The following is an 18,803-nucleotide window of genomic DNA, read 5'->3' on the forward strand; positions in this document are numbered from 1 at the left end:
GGACAGCTGGATACGGCAGGCAGCCCTTGGGGGTGAAGTGAGGTTCAGTGTGAGGGAGGGAAGGGGCAGAATGACCGCCCAGGAGCTGGATGGCGAAGGGGCTGGGAGGACACTGTCCCTCGGGCCAAGTACAGGCATCCAAGCCAATAGCACCAACGCTTATAGGATTTTGTTGTAAATTCTAGAAATCTCTGCTCTACAGGTGTAGAGAGAGGAGGCAAGGGCCCACAAAACCCCATGTGTAGCTGTCCCCGAAAGAGTTTTTTAGTGACAGGATTGCTTTCCCCATTTCACAGATGGGCAGACTGAGGCCTAGCGAGGAACAGGACACTGCCCAAGACACTGTGAGCGCCCCAATGCACGATTTTCTCCTTCCCACTCTTCCTTAATGGGGGACCGCCAGCCGGTCCCATAGGAGACAGGTAAGGGCGTTGGCTTTGGCGGCTGAATTTCATTTTCATCCGAAGCCCTGGGTGCACACTCAGCTTTCCCAGGCCTTTACTAGAATGTCCAGCCAAGGCCATCATCCCTAGCGTCTCCTCACAGGGTATCTGAGTAAACAGGGCCCTACTTCTGCCCTGTCACCAGCTGCCTGATCAGGAAGGCAGAGCTGGAGGGGCTGAGACCGCTGAGGCCAGTGCCACTCACCATCACCCATTTTACAGGTGAACTGAGTCGGGTGCCTAGGTGCGCCCTCAGGAAGGACTTGGCCCTAAGAATCGCAGCCACCAGAGTCCATTAGATAAGGGAGGGTGTAGACCACTCGCTCTTCCGCCTGGGCACCTCCTGGAATAGAGGGAGCCTGTCCCTAGCCAGCCAGCATCTTGTCAGCAGGACAGACTTCTCAGATGGAGAAACCAAGGCCGAGGGACATTAAGTAACGGACCTGCGGTGGTCAGGATGGAGGCCTGGCTCCTTGAGGTGGGATGAGACATGAATGAAGGATGCAAGTTCTAGCACGCTCAAGCATGTGCAGCCCTGGGCCAGCCATGCCCTGCTCAGTGCCTCAGTTTCCCGTCTATCAAAGCCGCTGCTGGATGGAGGGTCCCTAAGAGCCGCTCACGGAACAAGTGCACGGAGCTGCCCCCAGGGCTCCTCTCACGGCCACAGCAACGGCCGCCCCCGGAAGCACGGGCCCCTGGTCCCAGGTGACCTCACCTCTCCCCAGGACAGGCCGGCTCCAGGAGGCCCTCGTTGCTGGAATGGGGACAGGCTCTGGCCACACCCGGGGACATAGCTAGGACTGTTTGAGCAGCAGCGGCTCCACCCCTGTCTAGGCCGCAGGCAGCATAGGGGTTCAGACAGACCCGAGTTCAAGTCCAGCTCCGCCCCGTGTTTCACGTGTAGGGTCCAGCAGATAAGACAGCGGGATCCCGCAGACCCTGTTAGGAAGGAGGCAGGTCCCCTGTGCTCTTATTCTGAATTTCTGTGCCTAAGGAGTGTCTCAGCTACTCATTCCAGCTGAGCTACTGTTTTAATCGTCCGTTTTTCTAATTCATCTCGGACGTTTAAAATTCCATTCCAACATACACCTTGATTTAGAGTCATTTATTTCTCAAATATTTCTCAAAGCACCTGTCCTGTGTGAGGTAATAAGAAGGACTATTATATAGTGCCTGGCGTGTGCAGGGCCCTGAGCTGCTGCTTTACACGGACGCCAGGTGGGTTCTGTTCTTGTGCCCCTTTTATAGGAAACTGAGGCACAGAGAGGTTAAGTAACCAGCCAGGCATCAGGTCATCCCTTTCACTTCTCCGGGTCACAAAGTTACTGCAGAAAATGAACCCCGGGACTCTGGTGCCCGCCCTCCCGAGCCTGGCGGGCAGGATTCCGAAGTCAGGCCAGCCTGCGTCTGTGCCTACCGCCCGCTAGCCCTTGACCGTGTGAAACTCTAAGTCTCAGTTCCTTTATCGTAAAATGGAGATTCAAAACTCGAATAGCGCACAGATTCAGGTTAAGTGAGACAGTGGGTATTGCGTGCAGAGCGTCTGGCACGTCACAAGCGTTCGGCTTTGCTGGCTAGACACCCTCACCAGCCATGTGACTTTGGGCTAAACCTCAGTTTCCTCATTTGTTACTGGGAGTCATGATAGACTTTTGTGGGTGTTAACTAAGATAAGTGCCTTTGCTTGAAGTCACCTCATTTAAAATTCAGAGCGACTCGATGATCAAAGGACCCTAACAATAAAAGAAGGACCTGCTCAGCCTAATCGATCCATGGCTTAGCACCTGGCAGCTGGGCGGACAGCTAGGTGGGCAGTGGAGGGCTCAGCAGAGGGGACTATGACCCAGGACCACCCCCCACAACGCCGGCACCCTAACTCGAGTGAGTGCTCACTGTTCTCTCTCGTCCCCTGGCAGCCTTGGAGCATGGCAAGTGCCGGGCGCCCTGGGAGCCCCAGAGGGACAGGGCTCAGAGCCCAGTGCACAGCAGGGACCGAGCAGGAAGCATCAGCCACTGGACCAGACCTCCCACATCCAGGACCTGAAGAGGACTTTGGTGGGCTTGAGGCCTGGGGCTTGGCCGGGGGGACAGAGGTTGGAGGTCATTGGAAATATACTTGTGGGTACTTCAGCAGATGCCACAGAGGGCAGCCCTCTTAGCTTGGGTTATCCCAAAGTAGACACTGAAAGGGGGATTTGGGGCAAGTGGTGTATCTCTTGCAAGATGATCCCAGGAGAAATGGCAGGGCAGGGGGAAAGCGAGGAGAGCAAGGGCAGGAAGCCACGCAGGGTGTGGGTAAGGGGGATGTGCTGTGTCCCAACGGGGGTCCCCTGGGGGCCTGTACGGAACATCTCACACAATCATCCCATCCGAGAAGCAAGGAGGCTGGGCTACGATCTGCCAGTCCCATCCTTCATCAGCCGAGGGCCCAAGAAAGACCTCAGGGCCAGAAAGACCTCACAGGAAGCCGGTGGGATGGTCCATGGCATCCACTACAGTGCCATCTCCTGGAGCAAATCTCCACTCAGTCATTGACTCATTGATGCAATCCTTCGGAGATGTGCCCATTAAACACCTGCTCTGTCCCCAGCCCCATGCAGGGTGCTGGGGAAACAGGAACAAATCAAACACCGTGCTGGCCCTCGAGTTTAGCAGGAGAACAGAGCTATGAATAAAATAATTTGCGATGTCGCAGAAAGGGCTATCAGAACAAGGTATGCAGCTCTTACTGTAATGCCAAGGGACAGTTGAAGTAACATGAGGGCTGGGTCTCGAAGGACATGTTGGACAAGGGCTTCTGAGGTCCATATCCCTTGAAGTAAAACGCACGACGGTTTGTGGGCGATGAGGTGAGGGGGCTGGGAGGGCCTGCCAGGCTGAGCCCGGAGCCCAGCATCCTCAGAGCTCCCTCTACCGCCCGCCGACATGTGCCCGGGAACATGGGTTTTCACAGTGGCCAATCTACAGACCGAGAGTGGACAATGCAACGCAAACATGCTGCATTTGACAATGGAAACCACTTGGGGACAGCGGGCTAGTTCGTGTTGTCAGCGGCAGGGCGGATTCAGCCAGGCTGGGCACAGGGGTGGGGCTGATGCCCAGCGGGGCCCATAAATGGCGAGAGCGGGGAGGTGGGTATTCACAGGGCTCCTGGATCCTGATGTCCCAGCCAGACCCAGCCACCTCCCCGGGCCCGCGCCCCACAAGCGCCCCGACCCGGTGCCTGTCCTCAAGGCTGCCGCCCTTGCAGACGCCGACGGCGGCCCGAGCCCCAACTCCGGCATGACCACGCGGGAGCTGCAGGACTACTGGAGGAACGAGAAGCGCTGCTGGAAGCCGGTCAAGCTGCTCTTCGAGATCGCCTCGGCCCGCATCGAGGAGAGGAAAGTCTCCAAGTTCGTGGTAGGCGGGGCCAGGGCATGACGTCACGCCGGGCGCCGCCCCCTTCCGGGTCTGGGCTGGCTGGCGGGGCTCGGCTTTCCCAGGCGTGAAGGGGGTTCCCCGCACTTTCACTCACAGAGCTGTTCTGGGGAGAACGGGCAAAGTGCAAGATGTCATGCTCAGCACTGTGCTAGGGACTGTGGGCTCTGTGGACGTGTGACTCGCGGTCCCTGATGCTGAGGAGGAACCAGCCCCGTTTAATCTCATGTCATCTGTGTCCCTAAACCATTCTTGCCATATCCCTGTATCATTTATATTATCATTTACCTAGTTTTGTTTCCTTTAAATTAGACCACTTTTTTAAAAACCCACTAAATTTCAAAGAAAAATACCTTAGATGGAAAAGCACTATTCCATGGCATAAAGAACAGGTGATCGTAACAAGTAAATTCCAACTGGTTGCGGGTGGAAAGCTCTGTGCCTGGGGGCCGTTCTCTTTCTTGAAGTGGAATTCGAGCCTGTATTGGGGGAGATCTTAACGGCTGGAAGGGCCACCCTCCATCTTTTTGGGGACGGGGGCTCATTAACAGCTGACGCCGCGTGCTGCCGGCGTCATGGTTTTATCGCACGATCTCTCCGCATCCTCACCCAGCCAGGTAGGCGCCATTACCACCCTCGTTTTATGGATGGGAAAAGCAAGGCTCAGAGAGGTGAATTTACCTACATAAGACCACACAGCTAGACCGCGGCGGGACTGCAGTGATAATCCCGGCGGTCTGTACCCTTAATTAGGATTCTCTTGAAAGAGAACTGAAAAGGAGTAATTCTTACTCTATAACATCGCCGCCAGTATAGCACCCAAAACTATCTGCCAAATGTGGGGACAAAGATCTATCCCAAGCGTCTCTCTTCCAGAACCTGAGGCCCTGTTTTGATGGTATAAAGCCAAGAGCGCCCCTAGGCCCCCTGAGTGGCCCCTTCCTGTGCTCTTTCTCCCCAGAGATGCCTCTCTGTCACTGTGCTTGTTATTCTTGGGTTGACTGTTATCATGATCCACTTTTACAGCTCAGCCAATGCCGATGGCAATTTAAAACAGAGCTGCATATAACAACGACCCATTTCGGGCACGCTTTAAATTATGATCATCATTATTTTTACTTGCCGAGCTCTCTCTGTCAGTTCGAACCCTCTGTTAGGTTGTCGTCAAAGGCGTTCTCTCTCTCTCTCTCTCTCTGTGAGGCAGATGTACCAAATTGTCGTCATCCAGACAGGGAGTTTTGACAGCAACAAAGCCATCCTGCACCGTCGCTATTCAGACTTCGAGAGGCTCCAGAAAAACCTCCTGAAGACGTTCGGGGAAGAGATCGAAGACGTCGCCTTCCCCAAGAAGCGCCTGATGGGGAACTTCACCCAGGAGATGATCTCGGAGCGCAAGCTGGCCTTCAAGGAGTACCTGAGCCTGCTATACGCCATCCGCTGCGTGCGCCGTTCCCGCGAGTTCATCGACTTCCTGACGTGGCCCGAGCTGAAGGAGGCCTTCGGCTGCCTGCGGGCCGGGCAGTACACCAAGGCCCTGGACATCCTGGTGCACGTGATACCCCTGCAGGAGAAGCTGACAGCCCACTGCCCTGCGATGATGGTCCCTGCCCTCTGCGCCATGCTGGTGTGCCACCGAGAGCTCGAGCAGCCCGTGGAGGCCTTCGCCGCGGGTGAGAGGGCCCTGGAGCATCTGCGGGCCCTTGAGGGACATCGCTACTACGTGCCCCTGCTGGACGCCATGATCGGCCTGGCCTACATGCTGGGCAAGGACTGCGTGTCACTGCAGGAGAGGCTGGAGGAGAGCCAGCTCCGGAAGCCCACACCCCAGGGCATCACCTTGAAGGAACTGACGGTCCGGGAATACCTGTGCTAGCCGCTCCGGCAGGTGAGTGGCAGATGCGCGGTCGCCACTGCTCTGTGAGCAGTTAGGGGTTCACTTGGGGTGCACTTTGGCTCTAACTGGTTGGTCACCTGGAATGAGGCCCTCTCCTGGACTTCCATTTCCCAGGCTGGTTGAACAGAGGTGCTGGTGGCCCTTAGCTGCCAGGCCAACTTCGTCTCAAAACCACAAACCCAGCTGCCAAGACACCGGAGGGTGAGATCGGTCTCACGGATGTGTTTGTAGGTAGCTGGAAGAGAACACAGCTTAGTCCGTGTCCCCACAAAGGCCTCTCTCCAGCTCTCTCCGTTCAAAGTTGCGATCTAAGCAAATAGCAAATATTCTACCCATTATCCACAGTATTCTGGCTCTTCCTTCTTAGCGTATAGACGCAACTCACAAAAGTTTACCTTCTGCTCCTCAAGGCCAGCTTTGTCCCCAGAGTGGGGCGCTTGTCATCTTCTGAAGGGTGGGAGGATACTGAGCCACAAGCAACCACGCCATGAGAGTCTGTGATACAGGCATTTTAAACCAACGCGGTTGCCAACGATTTCTTTAGGGTGCTAGAACTCATTGCCTCAAGGTGGGCTTTCATTTATAAGGCAACTGTCCCTTGAATGGCCTCCCTGTGTTATGCAGACATCGCCCTGGAGGGAGGTGGAAGGTAGATTCTCAGGGAAACTTCTGGGCAGAAAAGAGATGGAATGCTCACCACCTCTCCACTTGAGGGACAGCATTCTTGGGAGCTCTCTGAGGGTGACCCACTGTCAGGAAAGGACACCAGGGGCCCCAAAGTAAAGCGGGGTCTGGCTAATGACCTGGGTTCAACACCAAACCGGACGCAGATGGTACAGGCTGGTACAGGTTTGGGCCCAACATGTGTTTGAGGCTAGAAGTCCCTGAAGACCTAAACCGCTGGCTGAGCTTAGCAGGGGAAACTGAAGAGGCTGTGACTTGGGAACCTCGGTGTGGGGTGCCACGTTGGCCTGTGCGGGGAGCTGGCTCAGCCAAGGGATGACCCACGGACAAGCATTCACTGGACCACACCAGGGTGTGCTCAACAGCGACACCGTGTGGCCACACCTGTAGTGGCCCCATCAGCTCTGTCCTGAGGTTAGCAGCATGCTGACACCTTGGGACAAAGACAGCCTTTAAGTCTCTCCGTTTGCTCCAGGGGAAGGGCACTCGGAATGGGATCTTTCGGGCTTCATGAAAATTAAAAGTGTTAAATGGGAAAATAAAAGCGCTACAGCCCTGTTTGTAACAGGGACGATCGTACTGATTTCACAAGCGAGTTCGTCAAATATAAAATGCTGTCAGCTAAAAGACACCCCAGACATTCACTAAGCACAAACAAATGCCCAGCGTGGGGAGTTTCCCAGGAGATTTGGGAAACAAACTGGGCGAGCAGAGTTAGCCCCCGATGCAAGGGTCAACGTGGAGTAAACCCACTGCGTGGACACGGCAGCCGCAGGACCAGAGCTGGGGCGGCCACATCAAAGTGACATGATCCGGCAGGCAGGGCAGACAGAATAATCCCGGCTGGAGTTCCAAGGGCTGGGCCAGACTGGGGGCGCAGAGCCATAACGGAGGCCGCGGCAGAGGCTGGTAGCCAGCCTGGCCGGGGAGCTCGGCTCAGGTTGGGCTCCAGTCCCCGGCACCTATGCGCCCTCGACTCAGTAACGCCCCACAGCAGCGGCCTGGCCTGGGCTCTGAGCTGCAAAACCGGTCCAATTCCACCTGCTGGAGAGGGCGGGGCTCAAATGTGTCCCCAGCCAGCCTCTCCTGGGCTCTTCCAGACACTTCCTGTTCCTCCTGCAGCAAACAGCAAGAGTGGCCTTCCAGAACCCTCCTCCCACTCAGCCACACTCCTCCCTCCACCTTTTCCATCATCCACTTGCCATTTCCTTCCAGTAGTCTCCTTTTACTTATGGAAATTTATTTGAAAAAGAAACTTCCTATTACGACCCTAAATGGAAAAACCAGAATCACTTTGCTATAATTAGAAGGTAGCTATAAAAATAAACACAATGAAACCTATCCTGTGATTGTGCCTCACAGGCCTTCCTCTGAAACAGGCCTTGAGCCTGAGGCTGCCAGAGGTCCTTGTCAAAGAGAGACAGAGGAAAGTGTTAGACATTTGTTGTCACCAAGCTGAGCCTTCTCTGTGATTTTCTCAGAAGGACTGTGAAAGGACCTTTCTGATCACGTGGCCTGGATCATCTGATGTTGTCGGCCAAGCTCCCTGACCATCCGGTGGCTCCCTCTCTGCCCGTGGCCCTAGTCCCCCGTCCCCAAGCCCTATATTCAGTTCTGCTCGCTCTCCAGACCCTCAGTCATGGGCCAGGTTTTGGGTTGGATTGATGTACTTGGCTTTCGACGCCCCAGTTGGGAGGCGGTACCCAGGCTGCAGCTTCTCCCTCCTGCCAGCTGTGACACAGAGCGCTTATCCAACCTGATACCAGGTAAGACTCCCAAATGGAGGGAGAGCTCTGGACTGGCCAAAGCCTGAACCTGCAGCATGTCCTCTAGTTGCTGTCACTGTGTCCCCTGTTACAAGCAAGAAGATACTCCTCCCCCCGAGGCCCTGCACAGAGCCCCACCCTTCCGGTCAGCACCCGCCTAGCCGTCCATCCGTGTGTGTTCTAGTTTGCTCAGTAAGCGACAATTACTGATGCTCCTACCCCGTGTCACACCTTGTGAAGTGCTGAGGACACAGCGGTGAGGACAGACCCAGCCCTTGTCCTTGTGGAGCTGATGTATTAGAAGGGAATGACTCACAGAGTAAACGGAAGCTGGGACAGAATGGTCTCGTTCAGCCATATGGTCAGGGAGGGCTCCTCAGAGGAGGCGGCGTTTAAGGGAGCCACAGGGCAGGCTAAGGAGGCGGCCACAGCAGCACGCGGAGGGGAGAATTTTAGGCAGAGGGAGAGCAGAAGCACAACCCTGCAGCAGGTCCCTCCTCCGTCCCTGGGGACCCAGGACCAGGCCCAGAAAGGAAGCAGCCCCTCCCCTGGCCGCGCGCCAAGAGCAAGGCCCTGGGTGCTGGCAGACAGAAGCCTGGCGAGCCACATCCGTGCTGTCACCCATCCCCAGAAACGGGCTCACTGCGAAACGAGGAAGCTGGGGAGCCTCTTGGACACAGACGACAGAAAGCCAGGTTGCTGTGACGAGGGAGGACTTTGTGATCGGACAAGTCCACGAACAGACCAGCACGAAGCCAAGGTGGATCCAAAGACACGAAGCTCGCCTCCTCCTCGCTTTCGCTTCCCCAGCTTGCCTTCTCTCTCCCCTCCTGGTGGTGACAAGATGGCTGCAGCCGCTCCAGGCTCACACGCTCTCTTCTCAGCAACTCGGGAGGACCCCCTCCAGGGCACCCGCGACATGCAGGAAACACTCACACGTCCTCTCCCCAGGAACCTGGGCAGGACAGCGTCCCCTCAACCACAATTAGCTCACACAGCCTACAACAGAAATGGGTCTTGGCATCCTGCTTTCTAAATTGAATAGATTTTATTTTTTTTAGAGCATTTTTAGGTCCACGAAAAAATTTAAGAAAAAGGTACAGAGGTGTCCCATACGTCCCCACCCCCCCACGTGCACAACCACCCCATTGTCAACATCCCCCGCTGCAGTGGTGCGTTTGTTACTGTTGATGAACCTACACTGACACATCGCTGTCACCCAAGGTCCCTAGTTTACATGAGGGTTCTCTTGGTGTCGTACATCCTATGGGTTTGGATAAACGTACTCACCACTGACACGCATTCACCATTAGGGTACCATACTGAGTATGAAGTATGATTAGATTCTATCCACACGTCACGAGCGTGTCCCTGTAACATATGCTATTCTTCCATGTTACCGTTAACGGTCTCATTGTATCCTAGTGTGTGTGTCCTGGTTGTTTTAACCTTCTGTAATGCTCCATATGTTCCTTACGCAGGAAACAGAGCTGCAATCGGCAAACGCCTGGACGCAGCGTCTGTTCTGTACCTGTGCATTCTTAAGACGATTTCTAACAGTGATGCTTCTGAACCATAATCAAACGCTTCTAACGATTTTGACAACATTAACTTCTCTCTCTCCAGAGAGGCCGTACAAGCTCGCTCCACCAGCTGGGTATGAGATGCCCCTTTCCTTGACACTTCTGACACTGGACGTTAGCGTTTTGAAGCTGTTGTCCAGTGTGTTGGATGAAACGTGTCGTCCGTGGTTTGAGGTGCATATTCTTGCTCCTAGGACGTACGAACACTTTTCACAGGTTTCCTGGTCGTTCTCGTTGTACTTTGTTCCTTTCTCCATTTTCCACCCAGCACTTCTGGAGGGAGGCGGCTCCTAGGACCTAGCCCTGCGATTTAAAAGGGGGCCAGCAGATGGCGCTGCCGCGCTGGCGTCGCCGGCCGCGCTGGAGGGACGGGAACCGAGCATTTCCCCTCAAAAGAAAACAAGACTGAAAAACTTTTCAAAGGGTTTTGAAATAATGCTACAAAGAAAGACCACTGCCGGGAAAGCGCTGATGCCTTGCTGACTCCTTAACCGCCCAGCCACCGCCAGTGTTGTTTGGCGCCCCCCGCCCCCCACCCGGCAACCCCAGCTTGGGGGTCGGGATTGCTCCTCCTCGGTTTCCGCTCCCCCATCCTCTTCCCGCAGCCCAGAGGCCGCGAGAGGCGGAAGGAGGTCTCTTCCCCGCGCCCGCTCCACCTCCGCGGGCCAGCGAAACCCGCAGCCAACAAAATGGGGCGCTTAAAAATAGGGCGCCGAGTCTCCTGGAGCAGGACCCGCCCTGGGGCTGCTCCGGTGGTGACCTGCGGGCTCTTGGGGAAAAGAAGGGGCTTGATTAAGCCTCCCTCAATATGGGGGAGAGGCCTTTTCCCAATGTGGGGGGCACGGGCGCCCCCAGAGCCCCTGCCACATCGCTTTCCAGGAACAAGTGCCACGTCCCTCCCCAGACCCCACCTCCCACCTTTGGAGGACCCAGCTGGTGCCGGGGGCTTCCCATCCATCTGCCTAGGGAATTGGGCGAAGGGAAAGGGCTCCCAGGCGAACTAGACATACCTCGTTTGTCAGGCTGCGACTTGGGACAGCCGCTTAGGAAAACCACCTGGCATTGTCTGCAGAAGCTGGACGTAAACTGCTCGGTGGGGACCCAATGCCCCACTCTTAGGAATATGCCCTGCAGATAGCAGGCGAATGTTCACCAAAAGGCACATGCTAGCATCTCAGCAAGGCCACTGTCAACATCACCGCCCACCTAGAAACCACCCGGATGCCCATCAACGGGAAAACAGCCAATTCAGACGCGGGAATATTACACCGCCCAGAAAACAAGTGTACTTAGACACAACGAGGTGGATGAACCTCACCAGCGGGACTGAAAGAAGCCAGAAGCAGAAGAGTACAGCTTGTATGACTGCAACTTAAGAAAGTTCGAGAAGCGGAGAAACTGAGCAATAGTTAACGGATGCTTACTTAGATGGCAGAGCTCCCGCAAGAAAGCGTGCAGGAGGTTACTACAAAGGTCCAGGCAGTGGCTTTTACTTCCGGGCGAGGGAGGGGCCCTTGGTGGGAGGGGGCAGTGAGGGGTCTCCATGGAATGGGTGTTCTAGTCCCCCGCGATGGTTACGGGACATTTGCTTTGTAAAAATTTGTTGTTTGCACACTTCCATTTCATGCAGTCTTGTATGTTGTACTTCACAATGAAAATATTTTACTAAAATAATGAATGGATGCAGGAACTATGAACTCAATACTTATGCACTAAATACTGCGAGCACTCGGAATTTGAACTCGAGGCTTCTGCCCCCAGCCTGTGTTGCCTCGTGGTGCGAAACCATCGTGATTACATGAACAGCAGGCCTCTCAGACTGGTGAATGATGAAAACCAAGACCCTTCGCCCCTACCCCTCTGATGCCAAGTCCGTCCTTCCCCTCGACCACAGGACTGAGTCATGCGACACGGACTCTCAGCGCTAACCGCCTCACAGATGACTCATTAAAATGACAGCGTGGAAGGGCCCCGATCTTCATCTCTCCCACATGCCACTTGCCATGTGGCATTTCAGTTCCTCTCACTACAGAGACAGGGTCGGTTTCCCCACTCCTTGAGTCTGGGATGTCCTGGACACTCGCTTTGGCCATATGATGTGGCAGAAGGGACAGTGTGCCAGTTCCAAGCCTGAGCCTCAAGAGACACGCGCCTTTCACTTGCTCTCTTGACTTTCTGCCATTGTGACCAGAACCCGCCCAGGTGTCCTACTCCAGGCTGAGAGACTTATGGAGCAGGGCCAAGGGCAGCTGAGACCAACTGACAGCCAGCTGCCTCCCAGACTGTGAGCAAACACAGTCACGATCGGCCAACTCTCAACCATGCGATTTGTGAACTCAAATAAAAAATCACTGTTTTAAGCCACTGAATTTGGGGGCTGTTTGTTATGTGGAAGTAGCTAACCAATACACTGTCCTGGTCCTTAAATACCTGGCTCCCAAAAGGAAAACAATATAAAAAGAAAGGGTAGCAGCCCCCATCCCCCATCCCCGTGGCAAGTGGCCATGCATAGGTTCTTTATGTCAGCCTGTGAGAGTCATGGCAAGTGACAGGATCCTGTCCTCCAAATACTAGGGGGTCTGTGCAGCGGGAGGTGGGGGAAGCAGGAAGGAGACGAGGCCAAATCTGAGTCCAGCTGACCATTCGGCTTTGACGGTCTGTGATTCACGATGACTCAAAGGCTCCCGATTTCTTCCCAGAAACCCCCTTCCGCCAAGTCCCTTGGGGTCGCCTTGCCCAGCCTCGGGGCGCCTTGGCCCATTTAAAAACCCGGGCTGTGGGCGAATCCTCCTCAATGCTCCCCAGACAAGCAAGTCTGGAGACTGAAAACCATGTTTCTGCTTTGAAAACTGCCAGCGACTGCCTTTCCCACCTTCTGCTCAGCAAATCTTCACAGGCTGTGTTTTAAATACTCTTTCTCCTTTTGCTGTGATCAAAGGACTTGCTTGTTCCCCTGATAGGTGACAAAAGATGTCAGGGACTAATGAGAGAATGCTGTTGCTGCCCCCTTCCCTTCTCCCGAGGAAGGAGGGGTACAGGGAGCCCTGGCTCTGGGGGTGGGGTGCAGAGATAAGGGCGGGGCCTCTGGGCAGGCTGATAATCTGATGCCAGGAGTCCGCATGGGTTGGGTGGGCCTCCATGCATTTCCCCTCTTTCTGGGCAGAGTGTCCCAATTTTGATTTAAGGTCACCGCCCTTCCGCCCCCCTCATCTGGTTCAGGAGGTGTTGACTGCGGCCACAGCTACAGGCTGTGTGTGGCTCAGACCTGGCCCCCGAGACTGGATTCGAGGTGGGCACGTGAGCCCACCAGAACCACAGAGAAGCCATCCCGGGACCGGGGCTGGGCTGACTACTGGGAGAGAGGACAGCTCTTCCGGCTGGTCTTGGTAGGGTGGGGACACAGTCCTGGAGCTGCTGCCAGGCAGGGAGCTTGCCCAAGAAGGAAATGGAGCCAAAAAATGTGGGGAGAAATGACAGATGCTGACTCCTGATGATCTCAAGCTGCTGGATCAAACCGCGCGGAAGGCGACATCCTCCCCTTTCTTGCTTAACACGCTAGGCTGAGGTTCTTCTCTCATCGTGACAAAAGATGGGCCATTCTGTAATCATCTTTTATCACCTGAACTTGTGCCTTCAGGCACCTCACTCCCTTGGGTGCTCCCAAGGACTTGGCAAAGACGATTCCCTCCATTCAGTCTATTTCTACCCACAATTCGAGCCCCTTCCAGGCTCATCACGCGCTGTTGTTGGGAGAGCCTCTGTGAGCGGGCACGAGTCTGGGTGGGGAAACTGAGGCCCACTCGAGTGAGATACCACACGAGGGGTCCTGTGACGGGTTGCACCTCTGCCTGAATATCTTCCCACCAGAGAGACAGCCCAGAGGAGCAGATCGAGAGTCCTCCCAGCCCTGTGACTCCTGCAGCCTGTACCACTCTCCTTGACCTTGACAGTCCCATTTTGCATGTTCAGGGACTGAGGCAGGGACAAAGAGCATCTGACACTCCTACTCTCAGCTCCTTATCTGGACACACTCAGCATTTAACCCTCCACCTTACAGCTGGAAGAGAGGGAGACAGGGTTGCTCGCGCTCCTGGATCTGGCTGTGCCTGAAGGCCTTAGGTTTATCTCTTAGATCTTTCGAGAGCTAATAAATCTTCTTTTAGGCTTAAGCTAGGTTGAGTGGAGATTCTTTCACTTAATCAGTCAAGAGTCCTGAGCCTTCAAGTCTCTGAGGCACTGTGTACCGTGAAGAAAGGGACCAGCTATATCCCATCAGCCCGAGAGGTCAGAAGACCTGTCACAGAAAGTCTGGGCATTTCGAGGACCGCCCCATTATTCAGGTGGCTCAGAGCCCCTGGGAGCAGTGGGAGGGAAGGATCAGGATGCAAGAGACGGGCACGAACAGGGCAAGGAGGCCCTGGGACAGGGGCTGGTCTTCCCAGCCCTGAGCCGTAGGTGCCTCAGACCAGTGATTCTCAGGGCATGGACCCCAGACCACCAGCATCGGTGGCACCACATGTGAACTCGTTAGAAATGCAAATTCTCAGGCCCCACCTCAGGCCAACTGGATCAGACTTTGCATGTGGGGCCAACGATCCATGTTTCAACAAGCTCTCCAGGTGCATCTGACGCTGGATGAAGCTTGAGCACCCTACAGTGGACATTTCGATGAATCAGATGCTCGGTGAGGACAGTGAATGGTTGGTTCCCTGCTGGGAAGGGACGTGGGGAGCCCAGAGCCCAGCTACTGAGATTTCCTGTTCACAAGCGTCTCGGGGACCCTCCAAGGCTACAGAAGCTGGCACAGTGACCCTCAGGCCTCTCCCACAGCCGTACATCAAGCAAGATGGCAAGACAAAGGGTGGCCGCCATCTCTAAGTCCTCCACACCCACTGGCCTCAGCCTTCCCAGAGGACCCTCCTTCACCAAGGCGGCCCCATTCGGCAGCCCGCCGGGCCCGGCATACAGAGAGTAGGGCATGGTCTGCAGGGCGTGAGTGTTGGACAAGGTTGACCAGATGACCCACAGCCTGACAGACTAGAATCAGATGCCAGCCAGCTCCTTGACCACTGCCCTCCCTCTGTCCCTAATTCTAGTTCAGTAACTGCACCTCGTCCTCATCTGGACAAGGCTGGGTCATGTGGCAATAACAAACCAACCTGACATCCCAGTGGCTTGACACATCGCACGTTGCTTTCTTGTTCTCACGAGTCCAGAGCAAGTCGGTGACTTTCCAGGACGTTTTTCTTCTGTGCATCGTCTCAGCAACCAGGCTGCTTTGTTCTTGCAGCTCTGCCATCTCGGTGCGAGGCTACGGGGGCCGAGAGAACCAGAGGGATGTGCACAGGCTCTACATCCTCCACCCAGGTCACTTCCGCTTGCAGTCCACTGGCCAGGAGGAGCCTTGTGGCCCTGAGCAACTGGGAGGGGGCCAGGACACATGGGAGGCATGTGGAGAGCTGGTGACCAACTGGAAGCTCTGCTGTCCACCTGCTGGACACCCCCAGCTGCGGTCCACAATCCGCCTCCCATGGGGTCACTCATTTCCTCCGCAAACGCCTGCGGAGGATTACGTGGAGCCAGGCGCCATGCCAGGCCCAGCGCCCTGGTCAGGACAGACACGGTCCCAGTCCTCAAGGAACTCCTGGGTGAGGGAGATCAAGCAGACCCTCCTCAAAGTTCTCCAGGCCCCCACCTCTGTGCCCCACTTTGTGACAGCGTCACCAGCCTTTCCGATTCGACGAGGAAGTCGTCAGCTGTCGACCCTTGAACGATCCTCAGTCTTCTCATCTGTACGGTGAGGACAGTAAGAGACGAGAAGTCACCCAACAAGGAGAAAGGCGAGTCCCAGGCCGGCGAAGGCTCGCGGCCACGGGCAGTGCAGCCAGGATTCAAACGCTCCGTCTGGTTCCCGTGTCCGACTCCCCAGTGATCCTTCCTCTCCGTCCCCGGTGAGTGACCCCTGCCAGATCCCTCACCTTGCAAGGTTTCTGTAAGAAGGGCATCTGAGAGCCCGGCTCCCAGCCACAGCCGAGGTTAGCTGGGCCCGGCCTTGCGCCAACCTGGTCCTCTGAAGAACAAGCCCAGGCTGACCTGTGAGGTGTCCCCAGCACGGGCACCTGGCTCAGGCCGTTCCCAGCGGGCCGCAGAGCTCTGCTGACCCCCAGGACGCTCGTCCCCTCCCCCCCGCCTCCCCCACAGACCCTTTCTCTAGACTTAGATGTGGTTGAAAAGCTTAGCACGGGACCAGCAAGGCCACCACCGCCACCATTAGAAACCTGATCTCGAGTCACTGATTAAAACCAGGAGGGGGTTTTAATCAGCCGGAGCCATATGCTGTTTAACCGAAGATGAAAGTACAAATGATAAGCATCATCTCGGAGAGGATGTCGTTCAGGGAAGAGCAGGACAGCAAGTGGCGTCTCTTATCACCACGCAGCCCCTCGCGAAGCTCCCGTTGGGGGCGCCGAGGACCATCTGGGCCCCGTCTTTATTATGCAGGGGTGTCATTGTGTTTGACTACGGCTCCGAGCCCACGCCACGGCTCGACTTCGAAATATACAATTAATGCCTATTAATTATAGTTTTCCAACCAGCCAAATGACCCTTCATTAACTTAATCGCCTCTTCTATTTTATCAGGAAATTGTACTCTCTCTCTTCACGATCCCTGCATCTGAAGCCACCCGTGGACAACTGGCTGGGCTGACTGTTTAGGGAAAGGCCTGCCTGTCATCTGGCCATCTCGACACCGCCCCCGACCCCCCGCCCCACCCTCCGCCTTGAGGCAGGAAGCCACCTCGGGCCTCCCGAGCGTCCCATGGGGTTGCCCGAGCAGGTGTGGGGCTGCTGCATCCATGCAACCTGGTCAGGCTGGGCCCCAGATCAAGGAACTGGATCTAAATCAGTGGAGGAGCGGCTGTGTGGACGGGAAACTGGGGCCGTCGCTTTCAACTGTGCACGGACCCCTCGCTGCTGCAGCCCTGGGGACCACCCTCCCGGTGACACGAGCCAGAGACTTACGGTATCATCGACCCCAGCACACAGATGGGGGCAGTAAGATTCACAGAGGGGAACAATGTCCTCAAGACTCAGAGCAAATCGGCGGCCAGGCGGGGACCCAGACGCAGCTCACCCATCTCCCGAGACCAGCCCCACCTTGGGTTTGCACAGGCGGCAGGCGCCGGCTCTGTCGTCCAGACGATGTTCACTCTCCACCCCCCTTAGCCAGGAGGGGGCCCTCCTGCCCTATTGCCTTTGGGCTTGGCCACACAACCTGCTTCCGCCAACAGGGTGGGTGCGGATGTGATGCCCACCACAGCCCGTTCCTGGGTGGTCAGGAGATGCAAGGGAGGGACGAGGAGAAAGAGGGGGAGAGAGAATCTCCACAGGGCACAGGCTTTGCCACCTAACTGGGTCAGATGCCCAAGCTTGCTCATCTGTAAAATGGGCGGAACAGAAAGCCTGCCTCGCAAAGGTGCTGTGAGGATGGACGGGGCAGTGCTCTGCCCGAAGGACCGTGTCGCCTCTGGTGAGAATCTGGCATCACGGTGTCCCCGAGGCGCCCCGAGCAAGGAAGAGGCTGCTTTCTCACCCCGGCTGCAGGGTCCCAAACGCATCTAGACTCTGGGATGCTCCATTACAGCTTTCTGTGGATTTAAAGCTTCTCCACAGTTCTCTGCCCTCTGCTCCGACTTTGTTTCCACAGGCTTATTTTAAGCCCTGTCACCTCATCTTGTTTATGCCTTAAAAGTAGTTTACTGCCAGGCCGGGGGGACAGACAAGCAGTTGCGATGTGGGGGACACGCAGGAGGCCCAAGAGGGGTGTCCGCCCCAGGCTAGGGGCCAGGAAGGTCTTCCCGGAGGAGTCAGGTCTTGAGGGAGGAATGGGGCAGATGCACTGAGAGCCACGGCCACCTGCCACTGCAGCTGTGGCTGTGAGGGACAGTCCAGCAGGCACGGACTCACCTCGTCCTGGCAGGATCACAACTACTGCTGTCCCTCATCGTCCCGCGAATCCCCAGGGCCCTCCCCAGTCCCGCAGGAGCCTGCCTGCAAGCACACGGCCCGGACGCGAGGAGGCGTCAGCACCCCCTGAGCCAGGGGCTGGGACCCGCGGACATGTGCTCCAGCGGGCGAGCACCCCGGGGGCACACTGTACACCCCCCAAGAGGTCCACCGCCTCCAGCAGCAAGCCTGGCAACACACCTTATGTCAGCTTGTCACCTTCCATCTCAGTCTCCTGCTCCCTTGCTGTTCTTCCTAGTGTCACTCTACTGAAATATCTGCCCCGTGTCCTTGACTCAGGCTCCGCCATGGGGGACCCAGGCTAAGACCAGCCAAGGGCAGCGCCCTCCAGAACAGAAGAGACAGCAGAGACCCCCGCTGTTCGAGGACCACCGGGAGGGGCAGAGGGAAGGTGGGGAGTGACACGGGAGGGGAGGTGGGCAGTGGGCAGGGGCAGCGCCCTGAGGACCTGGGCTGCCGGGCTGGGAGATGGCCTGCTCAGACCGGTGTTTGGAAAAGCACCTTCTGTCTGTAGCCTGAAGACCAGTGGAAGGGAACAAGGCTGGAAGAGGAGCTGACCAGGCCGGAAGGCAGCTGACAGGCTCTCCACCAGGGTCAAGGCAGCTGGGACAGAAAGGCTGGGCAGAGCTGGACGCTCCTCAGGAGGCAGAACCCGAAGTCCTCGGTAACTGGATTAGAGGTGAGACAGCAGGCAGCGAGGCAGACGCCTGGGCTTCTGGCCTGGGCTACTTGGCGGACTCTCTGTCCATTTACTATGTCACAACAAATTTCGGGGCTAGATGACAAGTTTTTTTTGGCGGGGGCATGTAGTTAGAACTCCTTGTCAGCAGCCACAAGAGGTCATCGTGGCCACGGCAGTGGCCGAGGTCCCAGGAAGTGAGTCCACAGAGAAGACGAGAGGCCCCAGACCGAGACGAAAGCCAACACCACCGTTCTTAAAGCTTCTTAGTTTGAAATACTTACAGATCCACAGGAAGTTGCTCAGA

General features: G+C 56.2%; 1 protein-coding gene across 3 annotated transcripts in view; it reads left to right on the forward strand.

Moving 5' to 3' along the window:
- The window catches only part of SNX20 (sorting nexin 20), a 13,514-nt gene extending 1,370 nt beyond the window's left edge, over positions 1-12,144 (forward strand). For 2 of the 3 annotated variants that reach the window (XM_011360154.1, XM_011360156.1), the window contains exons 2-5: positions 2,360-2,498; positions 3,694-3,845; positions 5,068-5,748; positions 10,059-12,144. In XM_011360154.1, coding sequence (XP_011358456.1) covers positions 2,360-2,498; positions 3,694-3,845; positions 5,068-5,736 — 960 coding nt within the window. In that variant the 3' untranslated portion in view covers positions 5,737-5,748; positions 10,059-12,144. Of the gene's footprint in view, positions 1-301; positions 423-2,359; positions 2,499-3,693; positions 3,846-5,067; positions 5,749-10,058 lie in introns of those variants that run through there. The other variant, XM_011360155.2, reaches the window with a different exon arrangement.
- The last annotated feature ends 6,659 nt before the right edge of the window (positions 12,145-18,803 follow it).

Source organism: Pteropus vampyrus, unplaced genomic scaffold (genome assembly GCF_000151845.1).
Source record: "Pteropus vampyrus isolate Shadow unplaced genomic scaffold, Pvam_2.0 Scaffold51, whole genome shotgun sequence".
In the NCBI taxonomy this organism is placed as follows: Eukaryota; Metazoa; Chordata; class Mammalia; order Chiroptera; family Pteropodidae; genus Pteropus; species Pteropus vampyrus.